The following is a 24,280-nucleotide window of genomic DNA, read 5'->3' on the forward strand; positions in this document are numbered from 1 at the left end:
CAGGAAGAAAGACAATACATAGAGGTTATGCATAGATTTTAGGGCGTTAAATGCAGTCACGGTAAAAAATTTATGAAATTACCATCAATAGATACGATATTACATTAACTTGGAGGAACCAAATACTAGACTAGTTTTTACCTGATAGCAAGATATTGGCAAATAGCCTTATGTCCAGAAACAAAGCACAAAGCAACAGTAATTTTAGACGATAGAAGGACGTTTTCGTTTGAATGTATGCCTTTTGGCTTATCGTTTACCCCAAACTGTTTTAGACGGCTAATGAATTTAATATTAAAAGACAAAGAATAAGGAAGGAAAAGGGTTACATTAGCTTATTTAGATGATGTAATAATATTTACTGAAAATCTAGAAGACCATTTGAGTGGACTTAGAAGAATACTAGGATAAATAAAAAAAGCAAGGTTAAAACTAAAACCAGAAAAGCTAAAAATTGTGGTACCAAAATTGATCATTCTCGGACATTCGATAAATCAAGGGACGGTTTCGCCAAATCCGGAAAAATTCATAGTGATAGAGCAATTAAAATCACCCAATATCAGAAAAGTTGTTGATAAGTATGCGGGCTGCTAAGCTATTTCAAACGATATATCAGAAACTATGCGGCAATAGCTCAGCCTTTGACAAACCTTTTAAAAGCACCAGGCAAATTTGAATGTCCAGCAGACGCTATAGAAACACTGGAAAAAGTCAAAAGGGAATTATTGAACGCTCTGGTACTTAAATTGCCAGATTTATCAAAAAAATCTGTTTGCAAACAGACGCGTCAGCGTACGGAATTGGAGCGGTACTACTGAATATAAACTCGGAGGGGGAGGAATCAATAGTCCAATATGTCAGCCGCTCTCTGACAGAGACAGAAATAAAATATTCAACGGTTGGAAGAGAATGCTTGGCAGTTGTAGTTTTTACCGACTATTTTTTACAATTTTTGCTCGCAAAAAAATTTACTTTACGCGTAGATCAAAATCGCTAATTTGGTTGCATACAATGCAAAATACTTCAGCGAGACTGACACCATTGGTACTCAGTCTTGAAGCGTATTCACATAACCCAATATATATAAAAGGCCGTACCATAATGTTACCAGATTATCTATCGGGAAACCCAGAGGGGGACGAAAATTTAATAACCACCATACACAGCGACCTTGTTGATGCGGAAATATTGTCAAATAGAAATATCTCGATGCACCAAGGTAAAGATAATTTTTGTGCAGCCATGAAGTCCTTTTTATTAAGCTGGAAAGAATTTCCAGAGCACTATAAACATTTTCTGAAAGAGCTAAATAGTTTTGATTTAGAGCAAAAATATTTTAACAAGATATTATAGAACGCCCCTGGAGTATAGAAAAAATGAATTACAGATTATTCCCGTAATTCCAAAATCTCTAGAGGGAAGAATATTACAGATGGAAAACGCAATAAGCGGATGCCACATGGGAGAAGCAAAGACGGTTGGATGAATAAAGGGAAATTTTTATTTTCCAAAAATGTACTTCAAGGTATAACCTTCATACAAGGCTGTCAAGAATCTGTCAATCAAAAGTCGCTACCAAAGATGCCTAGAGCCGCAGTAGGTCAATACCCTACCCCGTCAGGGATAGGAGAACTAATTTCTATGGACATTTGGGCCGCAAGAGCAGGTTTACCAGTTTCCAGAAAAGGGAATTGCTGTGTGTTATTAATAGTGGCACATTTCAATTCATATCTGTAAGTAAATATGCAAATCAAACCTAAAACGAACAAAAATATTGTGCCTTTGAAGTATAAATGAAACCCAAAACGAACAGAAATTAAATAGAAAATCATAGCAAACAAACATACAATAGTTACTAATAATAATGAGTTAATAAATCTTAAAACGAGTGAAACGTAAGTTGAATATGCAAATCAATCTTGAAACGAACAAAAATCTCTACAAACAAAATTCGGGTTTTACCTCCTTCTCTCACTACAAAAGTCTAAAACCTACTGATTCATTGGTGCTTTACGGAAAACTATATGCGTTTTGAATAGTCTTGGAAAGTACAAATAAAATCAAACTAAATGCTTGATATATAATGCTATTAATTGTTGAAAGATCATCGGTTCAGAATTTTATTCCACCGTGGTTTTATTTTAATTTTCAATGCTGCAATATCTGGAAAAGAAAACATTTGTAACATCATTCGTTTTCAGTGAAGCACCAATGGCGTAGTAGGCCTTAGACTTTCACACTTAGGAAAAGTGGCAGCATCCAAACTTGTGTTTGCAGTGAAGCTGTATTTGTCTTGAACAATCTTGGAAAGAACAAATAAAATTAAAATGGATATTTGATACACAATGATTAAATTGCTGAAAGCTAATCAGTTTAAAATTTAATTTTAATCTAATGTTTATGTTTATTTTTAATGTTGTAATAAATAGAAAAGACAACATTTGTAATATAAATCGTTTTCAGTAGGGTTTAGACTTTTACAGTGAGAGAAGGAAGCAATGCACAAGCTCTTGTTTATAGAGATTTTTGTTCGTTTCAAGCTTGATTCGCATATTATTATAAGTTTTAAGATTTATTTACTTGTTTATATTGTACCTATTGTATGTTTTTTTGCTATGATTGTTTATTTAATTTCTGTTCCTTTTGGGTTTCATTTATTTCTTAATAGTAATTTTTGGTCTTTTTGGGTTTGAGATATTGTAGGTTTTTATTTCTTCTGATATTAAGTTTAATATGGCCTTTACTTTTCTTTAACAAGCTTCTTTTTCAGAAAGTTCTTTTTTTTAAATAAATTGATTGAAATCTTGACGTAATATTGTTTATCGTGTATTGGAATAAATATAGTTGCTACATTAAGGCGGTGTTGCCACCTGAACATATTTTGTGTCAAAAAGACAAATTTTCATGCACTGAGATACAAAGACATAAAAGCAAAAAAAAAATGACCCATTTTAAAAATTTGGGACTTGAAAGTGCAAAAAAGGGACGCGTTTTGTAAAGTTATGAGATAAAACAGAATATTTCCCAAGTGGATGTATATTTTTGAAGAAAAACGTGACTTTTCGCCACAATAGGGCTTTTTCTCGGTACTTATCTTGTTGAGCATCAAATTTTTGCCAAAGATGTTACAAATAAAAGATTTTCTCCAAAGTAAGGGATTTGCATGTTTAAATAATTGTGTTAGAATGTTTTATACAGTTTTGATTATATCTGATTTTAACTGGCCACTTTGAAAGAGGTTTTTGACGAATAATACAGAACAAAACAACCTCTCGCTCTTGAGATTTCAAGATTGACACATTCTAGCTAAAAATGATACATTATTGGATGCTCAGGGAACACTTTCACGGACGAAAAATAGACAACTCTGAATGTAGGTAGTTAGTTTTGATTTCTAAAAGCATGAGAAAGTTTAGAATGTATAGTTTCAATTTTGCCATTTTATTGGCAACTCTAATTTATCCTGAAAAGGCTTTGAGTGAACTAAGAATAAAGGGACTTTCAGCAACCCGTAAATATCATTATTTATTTTAGGCTATTGTTATTTTGTAGTTGTTCTGATGAACAGGTTATCCTAGGGTTTAGGATAAAATCTAACTGTTCAGACATTAGGCAGTAATTATATAGTGGTTTATCACTTCTGAAGGAAATATGATAAATAAAAAACTGTAGTACCAATGAATTCCTTATTTTAAACTTCTTCCAAACAGTAGCCTAGGCTATGGCTGCTTTTGACAGAACGCCCTCCCCCCCCCCCCAATGGTCCTAGAGACCTAACAATGTTCTTATCCATTATTTGAATCTCAGATAAAATTTTAGACAATCTAATTTTTGCTATCTTGGAAAGGGGTCAGGTTAGGAAAATAAAACTTTCAGGGATGGATCTACAAACTAAAGTGGTAAAGTTCTACAAAATCATATTATTGAGTTAGGAATAAAGTGAATACATCATTCAATGCCTTTTTTTTGCTGATTATGAATATAATAAGCATTTCTATTGGAGATGAAGTTCTGCCCCCCCCCCCCGGTATAGGCTATACCTAACCTAACCCGGAATTGGCATGTATAGGGGGGGGGGGGCGGCTGAAATTCATTTCTGATAGAAATGCTTATTATATTTGTAATTAGCATAAAAAAAGGCATTGAATGGTGTATTCACTTAAATCCTAACTCAATAATATGATTTCATAGAACTTTACCACTAAAGTGGCCTATGTCCTAGGCAGATATTTTGAAGTAGGCTGGTTTACTTCCACTCATTCTTACTCTAGAGGGCAATGACCTTTAAAAATCTTTATGTTATAAAAGTGAAACCTTGTGTAATAGATCTTCTACTTAAGTGAAGTATAAGAAAAGTATTTTCAGCTTCACAACTTTGTTTAATCCCAATTTACGAGGTTTCAAAGATCTGAAAATGTATTTCCTAAATTACAGAAAAACCAATGGTATGGCTTGAAATTCTACTCAAAGGTTGAGCAACATTTGACTATTAAAGTCATCAGTTCTTTATGCTCTAAGCAACAAATATTGTCATTTACTCTTATATAGAAAGTACTATAAAGTCAAACAAAAGACAATATTGTGTTTCCTTTAAACATGGAGAATGATATAAAGTCTTCTGTGTGACTTTTTAAACATCAAATTAGGCTATTATATAGAAGCATGAATAAAGTTATACAGAAGACTTTTTGGTTTTCTTATTTGATATATGATCCACTAAAATGTCATACAGAAGAAATTATATTATCCCAATGATACATAGAGAAAAAAACAAAGTCATACAGATGACTTTTTATAGCTGAGGCCTACATGATTTCATTTATAGAGCAGCCTAAATAAAGTCATACATATGACTTTTCATGCCTCCTGCTATTACAGAGCAAACATAAATAAATTCATACAGGTGGCTTTTTATACCTCATACTATTATAGAGCAAACACAAATTAAGTCCTACATATGACTTTGTATGCCTTTTTTATAGAGCAAACTTAAATAAAGTCATACAGATGACTTTTTATACCTCCTGCTGTTACATAGAGAAAACAACAAAAAGTCATACAGATGGGTTTTTATAGCATTGAGGCTCTACATGATTTTATTTATAGAGCAGCCTAAATAAAGTCTTACAGATGACTTTTTATGCCTTTCTTTAATGGAGCAAACTTAAATAAAGTCATACAGATGACTTTTTATACCTCCTGCTATTACATAGAGAAAACAACAAAAAGTCATACAGATGGCTTTTTATAGCATAGGCCTACATGATTTTATTTATAGAGCAGCCCAAAATAGTCATACAGATGACTTTTTAATATATCATTCTACTACAAGGCATTATGAATAAAGTCATACATATGACTTTTAATGCCTCCTGTTATTATAGAGCAAACATAATAAAGTCATACAGATGACTTTTTATACCTCCTGTTATTATAGAGCAAACAAAAATGAAGTCTTACAGACAACTTTTTATGCCTCATAGGCTACTATTATAATAATAATATTATGCAAAACAAATAGGCCACACGGCCTCTACAAAAATCTTTTAAATTGACAAAGGTTATAGGCACTTTCACTGTAGCACCATATTTGTCCAGTTCCTGCTTGAACAAGTTTAATGAGTTGGCATTGATGACTTCAAAGGGGAGCTTGTTCCAGTGTTGTGTTACTTGGTTCTTGAATGCCCATTGGCCAATATCCTTTTGGAACCTCTCCTCTTGAAGCTTGAGGTTGTGACCATGAAGGTTTGTTTGGCTGAAGCTGAGAACATTGGTAGCCTGGATGTTTTTGTAGGCATTGTAGCAAAGCTTGTGTACCTTAATGAGGTCTCCTTGGTGCAGTCAATAAGCTAGTGAAGGAAGTTTCAGCGTGCAGAGCCTATCTTTGTAAGGTAAGTTTCTCAGAGTTGAACAGAACTTTGCTATTTGTCTTTGAACTTCTTTGAGAGCTTTGATGTCTTTGTTGTAAAAGGGACGTGTACTGCAATGACCATATTCAAGGATTGGCAGTATTAGAGCTTTGTAGAGAAGGCAAAAGGTCTTATCATTTCCAAAAGTGAAGTTGCACCTTAAAAATCCTACAGCACAATTTGCTTTCCCAATAATGCTGTTGTAGTGGGCCTGGAAGTCAAGGTTGCTGTCAATGACAACTCCTAAGTTGCACTCCTCCTGGCATGATGTGATTGGTAAGTCTCCTAGTCTATATTCATAGTGGATAGTAGGTTTCCCTATTGTTAGCTTGTGGCTTTTGCTGATATTGATTTTCATCAGCCAGTTGGACAACCATCTATTGAGCTTATCAAGGTCCTCTTGCAAACATAAATAAAGTCTTAAAATGTCATCTGCATTACTTTATTCATGTTTGCTATATAACAGTACAAGGTATAAAATGTCATCTGCATTATATTATTCATGTTTGCTATATAATAGTACAAGGTATAAAATGTCATCTGCATTACTTTATTCATGTTTGCTATATAATAGTACAAGGTATAAAATGTCATCTGCATTACTTTATTCATGTTTGCTATATAATAGTGCAAGGTATAAAATGTCATCTGCATTACTTTATTCATGTTTGCTATATAATAATGCATGGTATAAAATGTCATCTGCATTAATTTATTCATTTTTGCTATATAAAAATGCAAGGTATAAAATGTCATCTGCATTACTTTATTCATGTTTGCTATATAATATTACAAGGTATAAAATGTCATCTGCATTACTTTATTCATGTTTGCTATATAATAGTACAAGGTATAAAATGTCATCTGCATTACTTTATTCATCTCTGCTATATAACAGTAGAAGGTATAAAATGTCATCTGCATTACATTATTCATGTTTGCTATATAATAGTACAAGGTATAAAATGTCATCTGCATTACTTTATTCATGTTTGCTATATAACAGTACAAGGTATAAAATGTCATCTGAATTACTTTATTCATGTTTGCTATATAAAAGTACAAGGTATAAAATGTCATCTGCATTACTTTATTCATGTTTGCTATATAATAGTACAAGGTATAAAATGTCATCTGCATTACTTTATTCATGTTTGCTATATAAGAATGCTAGGTATAAAATGTCATCTGCATTACTTTATTCATGTTTGCTATATAATAGTACAAGGTATAAAATGTCATCTGCATTACTTTATTCAAGTTTGCTATATAATATTAGAAGGTATTAAATGTCATCTTTATTACTTTATTCCAGTTCGCTATATAATAGTACATGGTCTAAAATGTCATCTGTATTAAATTATTCATGTTTTCTTTATAACAGTACAAGGTATAAAATTTAATCTGAATTACTTTATACATTTTTGATATATAATAGTACAAGGTATAAAATGTCATCTTCATTACTTTATTCATGTTTGCTATATAATAGTACAAGGTATAAAATGTCATCTGCATTACTTTATTCATCTCTGCTTTATAACAGTACAAGGTATAAAATGTAATCTACATTACTTTATACATGTTTGCTATGTAACAGTACAAGGTATAAAATGTCATCTGCATTACTTTATTCATGTTTGCTATATAATAGTACAAGGTATAAAATGTCATCTGCATTACTTTATTCGTGTTTTATATATAACAGTACAAGGTATAAAATGTCATCTGTATTACTTTATTCATGTTCTCTTTATAATAGTACAAGGTATAAAATGTAATCTAAATTACTTTATACATCTCTGCTCTGTAACAGTAGAAGTTATAAAATTTCATCTGCATTACTTTATTCATGTTTGCTATATAATAGAACAAGGTATAAAATGTCATCTGCATTATTTTATTCATGTTTGCTATATAATAGTACAAGGTATAAAATGTCATCTGCATTACTTTATTCATGTTTGCTATATAAAAGTACAAGGTATAAAATGTCATCTGCATTACTTTATTCATGTTTGCTATATAATAGTACAAGGTATAAAATGTCATCTGGATTACTTTATTCATTTTCGCTATATAATATTACAAGGTATAAAATGTCATCTGCATTACTTTATTCATGTTTTCTATATAATATTACAAGGTATAAAATGTCATCTGCATTACTTTATTCATGTTTGCTATATAATAATGCAAGGTATAAAATGTCATCTGCATTACTTTATTCATGTTTGCTATATAAGAGTACAAGGTATAAAATGTCATCTGCATTACATTATTCATGTTTGCTATATAATAGAACAAGGTATAAAATGTCATCTGCATTACTTTATTCATGTTTGCTATATAATAGTACAAGGTATAAAATGTCATCTGCATTACTTTATTCATGTTTGCTATATAATAGTACAAGGTATAAAATGTCATCTGCATTACTTTATTCATGTTTGCTATATAATAGTACAATGTATAAAATGTCATCTGCATTACTTTATTCATGTTTGCTCTGTAAAAGAATGAGTCATAAAGTCATCTATATGACTTTTTATCATTCTACATGTTAGGAGAAAGCATGTTATTGTCTTCTGTTTGACTTTATACTGCATTCTATATAAGAGTAAATGACAATATTCTATTGCTCAGATATAAAGAAAACATTTTCTATATAGTTATATGTAGGTAACCCTTCTTTTGTCAAAATTCCAATAGTTATAGATCTGTCAGTTAGGCACTTTTCCAAGGCTTACCCGAGTTTGACATTACCACTAAGTTGCTTATACTACAGAGCTTAAGTAAACTGGTTTCATATTGGAATTTTGACTGGCAAACTTTCAATTCTTATGTAAGCTTTTCTACATTATTAAATTTTTGAAAATAAAGATGAAGAAACAACTTGTATGATAGTCAATATATAGATCTAAAGACATAGAAGCTAGGCTGCTGAGGGTAGAAATGAAAAAAAATATAATTTTTGTCCCTTGAATTGTACAAACAAGGCCTTGCCTTAGCAAAGTCTAGTATCCAATAGTCTAATTCATTCATGGCCAATTCAAATGACTTTTTTTTCTAAGCTGGTTTCATTATGCATGCTAAGTTAACATTTTTTCAACTTTGTAATTGGCTTATGTTATGGCTTATGGGCTGAGAGTTGGTGCCTTACACTGAACATCCAAAATAGCAGAACTATCCATTTTGGGGAAACTAACCCTGGTCATGTATACAATATGGATTCAAATAATGCAAAGTTTCAACCTCTCAGCTGTGACTGAAGAAATAAATTTTCGACTTATTATAGATAACAAGTTAAAATTTTTATCTGATACAAGAATGATTGTTGGTAAAGCATCACAAAGACTAGGGTTAATAAAAACTACAATCTCCTCCAGAGTTCTACAGACATTGCTAATGCTGTACAAATCCTTAGTTTGGACTGTCATAGAGTATGGAATGACTTTTTCCTCCCATATTCATAAGGATAATGTAACTTCCCTTGGGTCCATTCAAAAAAAGCCCACAGAATGTATAGGAGGGTGCAAAAGTTTTGAATATGCTGCAAGGTTAAGAAAACTTGGAGCTACCTTTGCTAGTTTATAGAAGAAAAGGGGAAGACATGATCATGACTAAGAAGCTATTAACCAGTGACAACCCTCAATCTTGTCTTCAACTAGACACCCAGCAGGAAGCTAGAGGCAACTCATTGAAACTGTTTCAGAAGAGAACCTAGATACATACAACAAATCATTTCTTCTCCAATATAATTGTGTCCTACTGGAATTCATAAACTGATGAAATGGTAACTGCCACTACCACCAATGCATTCAAATCTGGAGTTGATCATAACTGGCAGAGGCAAACATGGAAGACAAAGTGGGATACAGCCAATTTGAGTTGTTGCCATTGCTCACCAGTGCCATCACAGGATTTGTCTTAGCTGCTAGACAAAGTGATTTAAGGTACAGTAATGATATAATTTTCTATAGCATGGAAAGAAGCTCAGTTAAGAAAATGAAGCATTTAGAATCAGACCTAAGGTTTAAAATATGTCCCTTATAGGTCTTTGATAATGTTTAATCCACCCTTTCCCCTGCAAAGAGAGCCAAGCTTGAAAGAAACTGTTTTACGAATATATCAGTTCCATAAATAGATCTTCAGCAGGGGCATATTTTGGTTTGGCAAGGAAGCCATCAGTTAAAAACTAGCCTACAAGAAGTTTAAAACTTAATGGAAACTCTGTCTATTGCTGTCACAGTCTTTTTCTCTATGAGCGTTTGTAAAGTGAGATCCTCAGACAATGCTTAGGCTAATCTTGTATGAATAATTTGATTAAAATATATCTTTTGTTTGGACAGTAGTTTCGTGATTTAGATAGTTTAAGATGATTGGTATTTGCTAATATTAAGAATGAGGTGGTACTACTGCAGAATTCTGGCTCCTCTGAAGGAAGTGCTATAAAGCAAAAGAGTAGTACCATTTGATGTTTTATGCCCATTTGAAATGTCAGACTCATGTTTTTGACATTGCATCCTATCCTGTATTCTGGTCCCAGACATATCCCTAAATAATAAAATTCTTTTGTTGTTTATTACCTTGAGATGCATCATGACTTCTTGGTTAAAATGATTTTGGTGTAATCTTAAGCTGTAAATCAGAGCTGGCCCAAGGGGCAAACGGTACCTACTAGATTTATTACCCCCTTTGCTTTTTTTCAGGATATGTTGAAAACACCTATAACATTTTTGAATCTCAAATCTCTGACAAATAGATTTCTATTTATGTTATACTACTTAATACAGTTATATAGTATTAATCAGTAGATTTTATATTTTCTGAATCATAATATGCTGATTTTTAATAATTACTGAATGATAGTTTCTCCCAACAGTGAAGAATGAGAGTGTAGGATTAAAAAAAAAAAAATATATAGGACAGTAAAAACAACTTATACAACATATATGTAACACGGATATTCCACTTGATCTTCACCTGACACTTTTGTTAATGCAACACACATTATAAATTAACTTCACTGCAGAAATAAATTTAATACATACATACATTCATAAACAATCAATAGTTGAATCAACTCTTCTAGCCTTTTTGCTTGCAAAATTCTTTACTATGTCTGCTTTTATGAGGCTTCTGGCTATATCTTTCTTAACAGAAATGATATCTAGGCCATTTAACCTGTCTTTGATCATGGTTAATTTAGATGGTTTTTGTTAACTTAAGTTTTGAAATAATTCTCCCAGACGCAACATCACTGGTGCAGCTATCAGTATACTAAATGTAATTGTCACAGATCAGCCACAACTCTATAGTAGTACTAAATTGGGATTAGTTGACTAAAATCTTGGCAAACTTTATTTTTTCAACATTTAGACTTAAACAAGGGTTACTCTTACAGCCTAACTCATGTAAATATGATTATTATGCTTCAAACATTTGTCTTAGATAGAATTTTGTTCTAACTTTAAAATCCTATGACCAGGAGTGGGCAGCATTTTCTAATATTAGGCTCAAGCTTAAAGTGTGTGTCTGTGACTAGACTCTGTTATTCAATATCATTGGACTTCAAATAGTTATCATTATGTGTAGCTAATTTTTTGGTCTTGTCTCATATCTGTTAAGAAAGCTTAAGTAAAGCCTTCAATTTCTAGGGGGTATAACAGAAGTTTAATTGTTGAAGCAAAGATTAGCTGTCTGACTTCTAGCTATCTTACCCCATATAAGGTTATTACTATGCTACAAAAATTTGATAAAATAGGTGGAAGAGTTCTGATAATAAGCTTTGCTAAATTCTAGATCACAAACAAAATTAAATGAACTCTGTTAATGTTTTTTACATTCTACTATATCTCAATTTCTTGGCAAATTTGCTTAGAATATCATCAGTATCCACCACAACATATTGATTTGTAGAGTATGTGCAAGCCTGTTGTATCTGCCCCCTTTTGGCTGATTCTAGTGGTATGATATCAGCCACTCTTAGGTTCTAAAAAATCCTGACTGAAATCTTGTAAATCCCACTCCAAACTTCTAAAAATCCTAATGAAAACCTGTTAAATACAAGATATATGAGTGAAATAAAATCCTATAATAAGTAAACTTAACACTACCACCAGGGGAGTCCCGAGGGGGGGGGGGGGGAGGCCCCCCCCCCAAAATTTTTTGTAAAGTTTTCGCCAAAGTTGAAAATTTTGCAAAATTGGCAGAAATTTAGCAAGATTCTTGATTTCTGCAGAAAATTTGGCATAAATCAGGGAGAAATTCGGTAAAATTTACGAAAATCGCCCTTTCTAATAAGATGAGCCTCAGGACGCCCCTGACTACCACAAATTACTATCAAAACAGAAATGAAACCCAAAACAAACAAAAAATTAAAGTAAATCTGAGATGTTTTTTTAAGAACAATCTCTAATTTGTAGGTCATTAAACTTGGCAAGAGTAGGTAAAAAAGAAGAAGAAAAGACTTTCAGGTACTCCTCATGGGGAATTCGCAAAGCAGATCTCATTTGCTTAGCTCTGCTAAATATGAACTTTGATAGTGCCTCCAGTGGTGGATAGTGAAAACCCTTGTAGAGGGCTGCCATAGACACTAGACGCATCTCAGAAAAACTGGAATTATCTCAGAGGTGTATTGGAATATCTCAAAACACTTCAATGTAATGCCTCAGAAAATAAACATATGTTGGGGAGATTGGAGAGCAATACCCTGAATGTTCTTTAAGATATATTGCAAAAAGCATAAGCCAATTGATGTTTGGTTCAAGATAACAGAGACAAGCATTTAATTAGCAAACCCAAATCTCAGTAACAACATCTTAATATAGCAAGAATAAACAAACTAATACCAGAATTTAAAAGGGAAAGTAAAACCTGTGAGTCCAATACATTTTCAAATTCATCAGGCATATTGGTTAAGGAAACTAGAAAAAAATAAAGAAGAAGGAAGATAGAGCTTAGTAAGATTAAATAAGAAACAAGTTTTTCAACTGAAAGTAAATGGTAACATTAAAACCTAAAATGAACAAAAAATATGAGGGTGGCTACCCCTTCCTCAACCTCACTCTTTATGCTAAAGTCTTAAAATTCTTTAAAAATACTTCTCATTCAAATCAAATAGTCCTTGTGTTTGAGTAGCCTTTCTTACAGAATTGTGACATAAAGTCAAACTATCAAACTGTGATATGCTGAATCTGATGGTGTGATTTTCATTGTAATTACTTGATTTTTTGAGGATGTTTTCCTCTTTTTTGAAAATCAGGCAAATTTTCTCAGGTTTGTAGTTTTTGATAGGTAATATTAAACTTGATGAATTTTATATATTTGGAAACAGTATTAAAAAGGCAATTATTTTGATATATCAATTGTTATGAAAATTCCATTATTTAGAATTTTGGTTATAATTGAGCAGATTTGCTCCTTACTTTAAGTTTGTTATCACAATGTGCAAAATCCACCACATATGTAAAACGAAACTGAAACAAAGAGAAGTAGCCTAATATTATTTTTACAATAAAAGGTTTACTTAGAAAATGCAAAACAGTAATCAGGTGGCAGCTTAAGCACGACTTAAGATCTTTTGTGGTAAAGCTTTCTAATTTAGTTAATTATTAATTTAGTAAAAATATATAAGACGCAAATATGAAGTTTTGAAATACCACTTTTTGTTAAGATAAGGAACATATCCTGCCAAATTCTGTTTAACGGGACATTGAGAAATTACCACTTCCAAACGATTACGTGGGAAGGTGTGGGTGATAAAAATGTATAAAAGATACATTTTATCGGAAGGGGAGATCTGATACTAACTTTATGCCGGACTGACCTCTGGTCCATTGTTTTTTAGAAATACCTTGGAATTTTGTCTTATCATTGTAAGTGTCTGTATCTTATTATATATTATTTTAGTTTTTGAGACTTGGGGTATACTTGGGACAGCCAGTCCCAGTAAGAATATCTATATCTGTTAATATTATATGTTAAATGAATAAAAGTATTGTATTTTAGACAACCTCTCTACAATCTACCTTTAGCCCTCGAACATACCCAGCTGGTACGCCTCATTAGTCCGGTCATAGCCTAAAGCACGCTATCAAAGTTAAATTACCTTAGGGCCAGAGTTTATCTCCCCTATAAAGTGAGAATAAAGGCGTCTACAACTACAACCCTAAAATACTATAAAATACACATCACAACATCTTCACAAAAACTGGTGGTCGCTGGAAAAAACTGGGTCGAGAAGGCTAGATAAAGTTATTAGATTAAAATAAAATGACTTTACCGGAGGAAAAAATGACTTCCTTGTCAACAGTACTTGAAATTGCAAAAATTATACCAGAATACGCGGGAAATTCAGATGTAGATGAATTTATCGAAAAATTAAAAATTTTCGACGAACTAACTGAACCGTTTGAGGATAAGGTCAAAGAGCAATGCGTTGCAGCCAGATTAAAGGGAAGCGACCTTAAACATTTTGAGGCAATTAAAGAAAAAGAGCCCAAGGACATCAGTACTCTAATTGAATCTTTTAAAACAAGATTCATAGAGACAAGCATCTCCGAGTGGCTAAGAAAAGAGGTAGTGACATTCAATAACTCAACTAGTATCAGGGAATATGCCGACAGAATTTGTAGATCCGTGTGTTTACAATTAGAGAAAGGCGGAAATGACGAGAGAGTACAGAAAGTACAACTGAATACTTTTACCCAAGGGTTACCAAAAAAGTTATTAAGACTAATATTATCGCGGAAACCTGAAAATTTAGAGCAGGCTATAATAGTAGTCGAAACAGAGGTAAAAATTGACGAAGCTATGAAAAAGTTTGACCAGATGTCAATAAATAACACAGGAGCCCAAGAAAGTATAAAATATGAAAGGGGACAGAAAAGGGTGAGCTTTGAGGAGCCAAATCGTGAACTAAAAAGGCGTGACGGGGGCCGAGGGTCGCCGTCTAGTGAAATAGCTGACAGATTCCACGACCTTGAGAGATTAGCAGCTAATAACTATAGAAAATATGGGAACCCTCCCCCACCAAAGACAGATAGTTGGGGAACCAACAAGGACGGATCAAAGATATATAGGAATAATCAGAAAACAAAAAAACAATTTAAAAAAAATTTCTATTGCTATTATTGTAGCAAACCAAACCACTATGCAGCAGATTGCTGGCATAGAATACGCAAAGAAGGCCAGACGTACAAGACAAGACACCAATTCAGAACGCAGGAGGACAGAAATTTAGGAAGGCTGGAAATATGTGAAAATACTTTGTGCTGGAAAAATATGTGAAAATTTAAAAATCAATAATGTTATATGTAATTTATCCAAGGTAATTCTAAAACGAAAAATAAACTGTAGATCAACCACATCACACAGATAAATTAAATTATTAATGGGAATTAACTGTAAACTCAAATAATTCATAAACTTGTCTAATATAACTTGAAATCTAATTTTAGCAAAACCATTAATATTATGTTTAAGCTGCTTGGGGTCAAGTTAAAACAGAAGAAGCATATGAAGAAGGATAAAAGAGTAATTTTCAGTCCTAGAGACAGAAAAAAAAAGAGAAACAAGGATGAATTTCAAATTGAAATCCTTCGACAAAAAAAAAACAGGGCCTATATTGGACCAGAAACATAATCCTAAGGAAGCTAACTGAGTATGGATTCACGTAGTTACCCAAAGATGATAATATAATAGCTGTAAACGAAAATGAGGTATTTTAAAAGTAAAATATTGATAAATTGGACAATTCTTTTCTGAAACAGGAGTATTGGAGTATAGCTTTCTAACTTAGTTAATTATTAATTTAGTAAAAATATGTAAGACGCAAATATGAAGTTTTGAAATACCACTTTTTGTTAAGATAAGGAACATATCCTGCCAAGTTCTGTTTAACGGGAAATTGAGAAATTACCACTTCCTAGCGATTACGTGGGAAGGTGTGGTTGATAAAAATGTATAAAAGATACATTTTATCGGAAGGGGAGATCGGATACTAACTTTATGCCGGACTGACCTCTGGTCCGTTGTTTTTTAGAAATACCTTGGAATTTTGTCTTATTATTGTAAGTGTCTCTATCTTATTATATATTATTGTAGTTTCTGAGATTTGGGGTCTACTTGGGACAGCCAGTCCCAGTAAGAATATCTATATATGTTAATATTATATGTTAAATGAATAAAAGTATTGTATTTTAGACAACCTCTCTACAATCTACCTTTAGCCCTCGAACATACCCAGCTGGTACGCCTCATTAGTCCGGTCATAGCCTAAAGCACGCTATCAAAGTTAAATTACCTTAGGGCCAGAGTTTATCTCCCCTATAAAGGGAGAATAAAGGCATCTACGACAACAGCACCCAAATACCATAATAAAACACATCACAACAACTTTACAACACTTTGCCACAGTTTTTTTCTGGTCTCACCATATAGAGTGGATAATTGTAGAAAGTTGAAAGAGATTCAATCTGAAATTCTTAGATCTATTGTGCTTTTTATGCATTGGAACCAATTGTTATGTGTGTATTGAACCAATAGGAGGTTGGCGCAGAGTCTCCTGTACTTATGGGTACCCAAATGGTCTTGTGTGACGTTGGATCAAAATTCCAAGTTTTCAATTTTCATCAAAGGGATCCAAAAGTATAAAAAACATGTCCTTGCCCAACCTTTATTTTCCAGGTCTCACCATATAGAGTGGATATTTGTAGAAAGTTGAAAGAGATTCCATCTAAGAATTGGATCTTAAATTCTTAGATCTTTTGTGCTTTTTATGTATTTGAACCAATGTACTTCTGGGTGCCCGTCTTGTGTGACGTTGGATACAAATTCCAAGATTTCTATTTTCATCAAAGAGATCTAAAAGTCTAAAAACTTATGTCTTTGAAGGTCATATGATACACTAAATCCCTGGTTCAATGGTGCCAAGTTTTGCAAAGAGCCCATTTCAAATATTGACGTCAATGATTAATTTTACAGATTGCTCAAGTAGAATTAATTGATCATCTGTGGATTATGAATGCATTTGATTTAAGAATGAAAGAATTTAAGAAGCAAAAAATACTGATTGAGTTGGTACCAAATGGAATTGATTGTCATATTTGTGTGGCATTTAAACCAATTGCCACAATTACGTTTATCACTGTTTACCTTTTGTTGAAAAAATCTTTGAGTTGATATAAATAAATCGTATTGCCTTAGTTCAAGGCCGTACCCAGGATTTTTTTTTTTGAGGGGGTTTTACTTTAAAGATTTTTTTCGAGGGGGGGGGGGGTTACGCAAAAGAAACTCAAAAAGTGCATACAAAATTTCTTTATATCCATTTTGTTACGTTTTTACGTCAACAAACATTTTGGAGGGGGGAGGGTTCAAACCCCCAAACCCCCCCCCCCCCCTGAGTATGGCCTTGCCTTAGTTGGACCCCTGTCCCTCGAGCAAGTTTGACTTGCTTTAAAATGAAATTGTGGCTCTGTTTATGGACATTTGTAATAAAAAGCGACAGATGGAGGGGGCAGAGGTGGGCCATTAGCACAGTGATCATTAGAAATTAATTATTTCAAGTTGGAAAATTTAATGAATATGTACTCAGAATGAATAGTGTTGAGTTTCTTTGAAGAAATAACCACTATTTTGAAAACCAGAGTCAATTGTCATTTACATGCAAACACATAATAGTACTGATATGTTAAATTGTTAAGTGGTGGTAATGAAAAAATTTTGTAATTATGCATAAGTTAAACATCATTTCTAAATTGTGGGGGGGGGGTCTAAGTATAGATACTGTTCAGAAGATTTTTTGGGGAGTATGATTAACTTTAAAGAAGTGTAGTCTTAGGTTGAAACCCCCAAGTCACTTTAAATTGCCTAAAATCACATTTGGGAGGGATTACAATTTTCACATCTATTGATCATATCTTGAAAATAAAATTTGACTTGTTGAAAAAAACCCTTGTTTGGTTGAAAGTCAAAATATTTGACTTGTTGGTTACTTTACATTCTGGCAGATAGCCCAGGTGCTTTCCAGTCAAATTTCCCCCCTTCTCTAGTGTCTTCTTAAATGTTCCAACAGACGGTATAGTAATGCTCTAATAATTTCCTTGGCAGCTTGAAAACCTTTGAGAACAATTCCCTGTTTCTGACATCTAAATTTTCAATACGTGGGCAGATTTGAAAGCACCCCCCCCCCCCCCCTTCTTAAAAAAATGAAAAGTGTGGCCTAAAAGTATGCTTTCAAGTTTTCACCTTTCACCCCACCTGAGACTCCTTTTTGCATATATCTCATTCATTATTTAATATTCAGGGGGGGGGGGTATTTATAACTCTTGTGGAATCCCATGATCTTGCTATTAAGGATAAGATTCCTTTTCAGTCATGAAATGTTTAAAGAGAAATTATTTACGCATAGCATTTCTGATCCAGAAGAGATTGGGAGGTGCTGATTCACAGAACGTCCCTTTTGTTACATAAGTTTAATATGTCACATCCAATCTAACCATTAATGCTACCAAGTCAAAAATACTCCAGCTGAATCCCCTAAAAAGAAACTTTACCCACCCCCTCTCCCCTGAAGCCCCATTTCCTATTTTGTCTGAAGTGAAAATACTGGGAGTCATTTTCTCCAAAGACTGTTCTTTTGACGCATATGTTGACAGTGTAATTAGGAATTGTAACACTTTCCTTCAAACACTATCTAAAATGCGTCGTTTCGGTTGCGATGTCAAAAGTCTCCTCTGCGCCTACCTTTGCTATGTGCGACCAGTCTTGGAGTATGCATGTTCTGTGTGGGGCCCTTTCGTGCTACATACTGTTCACCTAATGCACGACCTAGAGTCAGTGAAGAAAAGGGCAGTTATGATTATCCTGGGATGTAGTGTTATTCCCTTCCAAGAAGCACTCAATAAACTTTAAATCCAGTGCCTTGAGCAAAGACTGAGCAATCTCGTCATGAGATTTGTAAAAGCCTTGCTGTCAAAACAAACCCACCGTGATATTCTCCCTGCAGATGCCCCACCAAACAGAAAAACTCAAACTGATACCTATACGTGCACGAACATACCAATATTGTAATTCATTTTTGCCATTTTTTGCATCTATGTTTAACATGTAGTGTTGTGCCATTTTTTTTACGTCTATGTTTAACATGTAATGTTTTTGCAACTGTAAATTAGCCAAGAGCTACAAAAGTTGTGTAATAAATTGTTCCCTCTCTCTCTCTCTGTCTCTCTAATAATAAATATTTCCAGGTGCCACCTTGTATGACCCATCTCATGACTTCACATGTTTAGATGGAAGTGAGAAAATACCCTTTTCTTATATAAATGATGACTACTGTGATTGTAAAGATGGGTCTGATGAACCAGGAACATCTGCTTGTCCTAACGGGATGTTCTTTTGCCGGAATATTGGATACCGATCACATTATATTCCCTCATCTAGAGTGAATGATGGCATTTGTGGTAAATATTATATGTTTAATATTTTAAAATTTGAGGCTGCCTTAGTTGGTAGGCCTAGTAGGTTTTTTAATGAGTGAGTTTATTAAACACAATTTTCCCAGATATCAAATGGTATCTAGGTACCAAACAATTTTTGTTCAATTTTGCTGGGGTGGTTAAGGCTGAGTTTTGTTCTGTGAATGTCTTATTTTAATTAATGTAAGATTTGAGATGGCAATTTTTTAAGTCTGAGTGTGTTTTGTAACACACAATTTTTAAAGATACCTAGATACCAAATGGTGTCTAGGTACCAACCTTTTTTTTTTTTCAAGTTGGTTAGGGCTGGGTTTTGTTGGTTAAATATTAGCCTGCATTTTAATTAACCCAAATTTTTTGGCGGAGTTAACAAGTAGCTTCAAGCAAGTTTTCTAACAGGGAATTTTTTAGGGCGTGGTTTGTTTCGTATCATACAATTTTCAATGATGCCTAGATCCCAAACGACAAGAATGCCAACAAGACAAAGTAGACTATTTTAGGTTTATTTCAAGCAAATATTTTCGGTGTTGTTATTGCATTGAGAAAGGGCAAATCTCTTACTTTTTTCAAAGAGAAGGTAAGAGGTAAGCAATGTTCGTCCAGGGGCTCCTTCCCTCTGGCCACATTTGCAGGTTGCCAGATTCTGGAGCAATCTTCAATACAGGTCACATTATATTCCTTCATCTAGAGTAAATGATGGTATTTGTGGTAAATATTATATTTCGACTACTTTAAAATTTGAGGCTACCTTAGCAGGTAGGTCTAAGTAGGTTTTTTAATGGAGTATTTTCTAGGGATGAGAGGGTTTTCTAACACACAATTTCCATATATCCCTAGATACCAAACAATGTATATACTAAACGTTCTTTTGTGTTTGGTTATGTTTCGACTAATGTGAAATTTGAAGTGGCCTTAGCATGGAGGGAGGGGTGTTTAAGTGGGTTTTCTAGGATTTATTTAAAGAAAATATTTTCAGTTTAGATATCATATTGTGCTGGAATCCACTGGGCAAGGGCAAAAAAAAAATAATAACTAAATGGCATTTTATCAAGATAAACAGATTTACATAAAAGCTGTATAATAGTATAATATAAATATTCTTTTATTTCACTATAAAAATACTTTATAATTATTGGGGAGTAAAATTCCATTTTACAGCCTAATCACATGCATAGTTTAAAAATATTCCTCCAGCTGAAGAGATACTAGAAGTTAAATCCTCTTTCCATATTGATAGGAAGAACCGCTCACGAGAATTTGGCCGGAAAAAAAAAAATACAAATTTGAGTTTCTGGAACCACTTCCCCAAAGAAAGGGGAACCACTTTCCCAACTTTCCTAAAATTTGTTCAACAATGCAATAGCGAATAACCGTCCTTCCATTCTGTGTGGACTGTGTAACTTAATGTTTTGAGGTAAATGTTGCTCCATCTGGCAATGTGACCTATAAAACTAGGACGATTTTCATATAGCTTTTCAGGAGTCCCGAGCCAATTAACTATCTTCAAATTCTCTGCCAAAGTCGGGTCAAAATTACGACGCTAGACTTTCGTCTTTTGTGTGTGAGGACGGGATTCGATTCCTGGTGGCGCTGTTTATTTCGTTTGGAACGGGGGTCAGTGGCGTGATTCTGTATGCTTAGCCAGAGTCGAACCAGCTCTAAATGGGTACGTGAAGAAATCTAGGGAAAGTAAAGAGGAAGGGAGTGTGAAAGCAGAGGATGGTTCGCCCTGCACTTTCTGGCTGAAGGGCCATGAAACAGAAATCAGCACCGCCAGTAGGAACTGTAATATCCAATGACGTGCGCTTTACCTTCACCTTTAGTTTTTGTTGCGATGCCATTGAAGGAATACAACTGTAAAGTGGACATAAACATTGGTTTTCTGAGTGTTATAATGAAGGGAAGAGACATCAGGGAATTGTAAAATAGGTATAAAGTAGTCAAAGAAGTTGAATACAGGTTGCAAGACCAGGATATCCAGATATGGAGTAAGATAGACACATCAAATTCCCTTTAGATTTCTTGCACTAGATATGGTACAAATAAATTAGTTTTAGTTTTAAAATTTAAACTCATTTCAATTTTAAATTAACTATATTGCCACATTAATTCAATTTCAAGGCAGTTTTAAGGTCAAACTGTTTGATCATTTGGATTAAAAGAATGTTTGAGAGAGGTTAAGATTGACGTCTCGTCCTTATTTTGTCTGAGGTTCGGTCATGGTAACGAAGCTGAAAAGGAATTTTGGACCTCAAGAACTCTTGGTTAGAAGAAATTCCGAAAAGAACTGATGTTGATTTAGTTTTCGAAAGTTTTAAAAAACAAGCAAAAAATTCTAAAATCGATCAAACGCCGATCAATTGATGGTGCACCGTCACCGAATATAAATACCTCCGTCGCCTCTAAATTTTATTTCGCCGCGGCTTCGGGGACTAAGTGGGAATAATTTTCCCATTTGGAATACGTGGATTTTAGTCTCTCATTAGTTTCTCATCAGCTATACCATTAATGCTTTTTGGTCCAGCCTTAAGAAAATCCAATAAGTTCCAGAAAACTTTTAGCAGAACTTTTGAAGGGAGAAAAGGGACATAAATAAAGATAAAAAAAAATTCTACAACGGGAATACTTTACCACAAAATCTTATTGCATAGATTACTGACTAAGCAAACATATTTTTAAATCATCCTGCACTATAAACACACTTGTAGACTGATGGTGGGTAGGAGGGAGTGAGAAATCCTTGCTAAGATGGTTTCTGTTCCTTATGGGGAAGTTGTGGCCTAAAATACTCCTTCTTGAATCCCTCCCCCTTAATTTTTAACCCCCGGTTTAAGAGTTTTCGACCATGGTGATTATAATGTTGCCCTTGTTAGACTTTCAGGCTTTTTAACCACGTGAATCCCACAATTAATTTGGAAAACTTAAATTTGTGGGGCTTCATTTGGATCTTTGATGTCTGTCATTTTATTTGTTTCATGGATTTTTTTTTCCGCTCTCTAGTAACTCATCAGCTTTAATATTGGTGCCTTTTAGTCTTGCCTTTAAGAAAGGTCAAAAAGATCCCGAAAAAATGTTGAGCAGAAGGTTTAAAGTGAGAACAGGCATATAAATAAAGATAAAAAAAACGATTAACAAGGTGTGGCATAAAAATACTTCACCATAAAAACCGTTTTGTATAGAAGAGTGACTGAGCCAACATATTTTAAATGATTTTGCACTTTGAACATACTTGTAGACAAAGAATGGGGAGAAAGGAGGGAGTGTCTTCCCTAAGTTCGCTTCTCTTCCTTAGGGGTAAAATGGTGGCCTAGAATTCTTCTTCTTGAATTCCCCCACCTCAGAGAATATACTCTTATGCCTCCCACATTGGAAATATATTGATTTTAATTTTCAGGAGGATTCCTGTTAGGGGCCACACGTATATTTTGATTCGAAGCTGACGTTCGAATCCTAATCATATTATTGCTTGAGCTATTACAGAAAAAGAAGTCAAATTACCCACCACTTCAAAATTTGGGTCTTCCCATGTTAAGCAAACAAAAAGAGAAAGAAAGAGCCATCTGATTGGCTCTCTTGTGAAATTTTAAGCCAGTAAAAAGAACGATGAATTTTGAGCTGCGTGATTTTTACAAGTAATCAATCTGTTTCTCTGTGGTTGAACCCTTTTTGCTGGATTTGTTTCACATATTAATTTTCAGTCTAAACTAAATTGACTGCTTTCTTTTTTTCAAGATTGCTGTGACGGATCTGATGAATGGGCCACAGGTACCAACTGTACTAACAACTGTTACGAATTGGGTGCATCAGCTAGAGAAGAAGCGAAAGAAAAACACGATATTCAACAAAGAGGCTATCAGTTAAAGCTTCAGTATAGCGAACAAGGAAAACAAAGTAGAAAAGAGAAACAAGTGAGTTTTTTTTGTCCTTTATATCTTTTTATTTATATCTTCGGATCTTTTTATATCTTTAATTGTATGCTTGTTTTCCCTTTAAATGTTTTGCTTGACATTTTTCGGCAATAGTGATTCATTTTTGCTCTTTTTTTGTCCTTACCTTATACCGTAAACCCTCTAGAACTAGGAATGACGCATAGGGCGTCTGCGAAACATTGCCAGAACCCTCGGAGCTCAGCTGCAGCCATGTCGTCCTCCCACTGTAGTTGAAGAGGGTAAAATGTGTGTTGATCGACCTCATTTGCGCCTCCCCTGGGGACACCACTGTTAATTAAAATTAAAAAAGTAAATTCAAATGAATGCGAAATTCGAAAAAAAACATAAAGAGTTATACAAGTAGCAGAGACATTAATGTTAGGAACGGATGTCGACAAGGACTTCTACACATGAGGAATAACATTTAAAAGTGGGCCACATAGGGATGTCAGTTTACAAAAATGCTTGGGGGGGGGGGTCGTTTCGATTTTTTTCAATAGAAACACAAATAAAATTATTTTACAATCATATCGGGGAGGGCGGGAAATAAATTGATGGCACGGAGGGCGGGAAATAAATTGATGACACTTCATTCTGGAGTCAATCTTCCGGCATGCGAAGGACGTGGCAAAAGCACTTCATCTCCTAAGTTTCAGATTGCCAGTAATTAACGGCTTACGTCCATAGGTCTCAATCATACTGACATCTTAAGATGTGTCTTGGTCGACCTCATTTGTGCCTCCCCTGGGGACACTACTGATACACTTGATTTTGGAGTCAATCCTCCGGCATGCGAAGGACGTGGAAAAAGCACGTTCACCTCCTATGTTCCAACTGCCAGTAATTAATGGCTGACCGGGTTCCCGGTGAACTTCAATGTTGGTAGCCTTTTTCTGCCATGATATGTTCAGGACTCTACTAAGGCGCGTGTCTTCAAAGACACATTTTTGAGTTGGATGCT

The 24,280-nt window shown here is 34.0% G+C and overlaps 1 protein-coding gene across 2 annotated transcripts in view; it reads left to right on the top strand.

The window, feature by feature from the left end:
* The first annotated feature begins 3,396 nt into the window (after positions 1-3,396).
* Positions 3,397-24,280, top strand: part of LOC148942609 (glucosidase 2 subunit beta-like) — a 43,876-nt gene continuing 22,992 nt past the window's right edge. For both annotated transcript variants that reach the window (XM_089102793.1, XM_089102794.1), the window contains exons 1-3: positions 3,397-3,511; positions 19,163-19,375; positions 23,123-23,298. In XM_089102793.1, the coding sequence (XP_088958919.1) occupies positions 3,403-3,511; positions 19,163-19,375; positions 23,123-23,298 (498 nt within the window). In that variant the 5' untranslated portion in view covers positions 3,397-3,402. The remainder of the gene's footprint in view (positions 3,512-19,162; positions 19,376-23,122; positions 23,299-24,280) is intronic.

Source organism: Artemia sp. Qi Xiang Cuo, chromosome 16 (assembly GCF_049724085.1).
Source record: "Artemia sp. Qi Xiang Cuo chromosome 16, ASM4972408v1, whole genome shotgun sequence".
NCBI lineage: Eukaryota > Metazoa > Arthropoda > Branchiopoda > Anostraca > Artemiidae > Artemia > Artemia sp. Qi Xiang Cuo.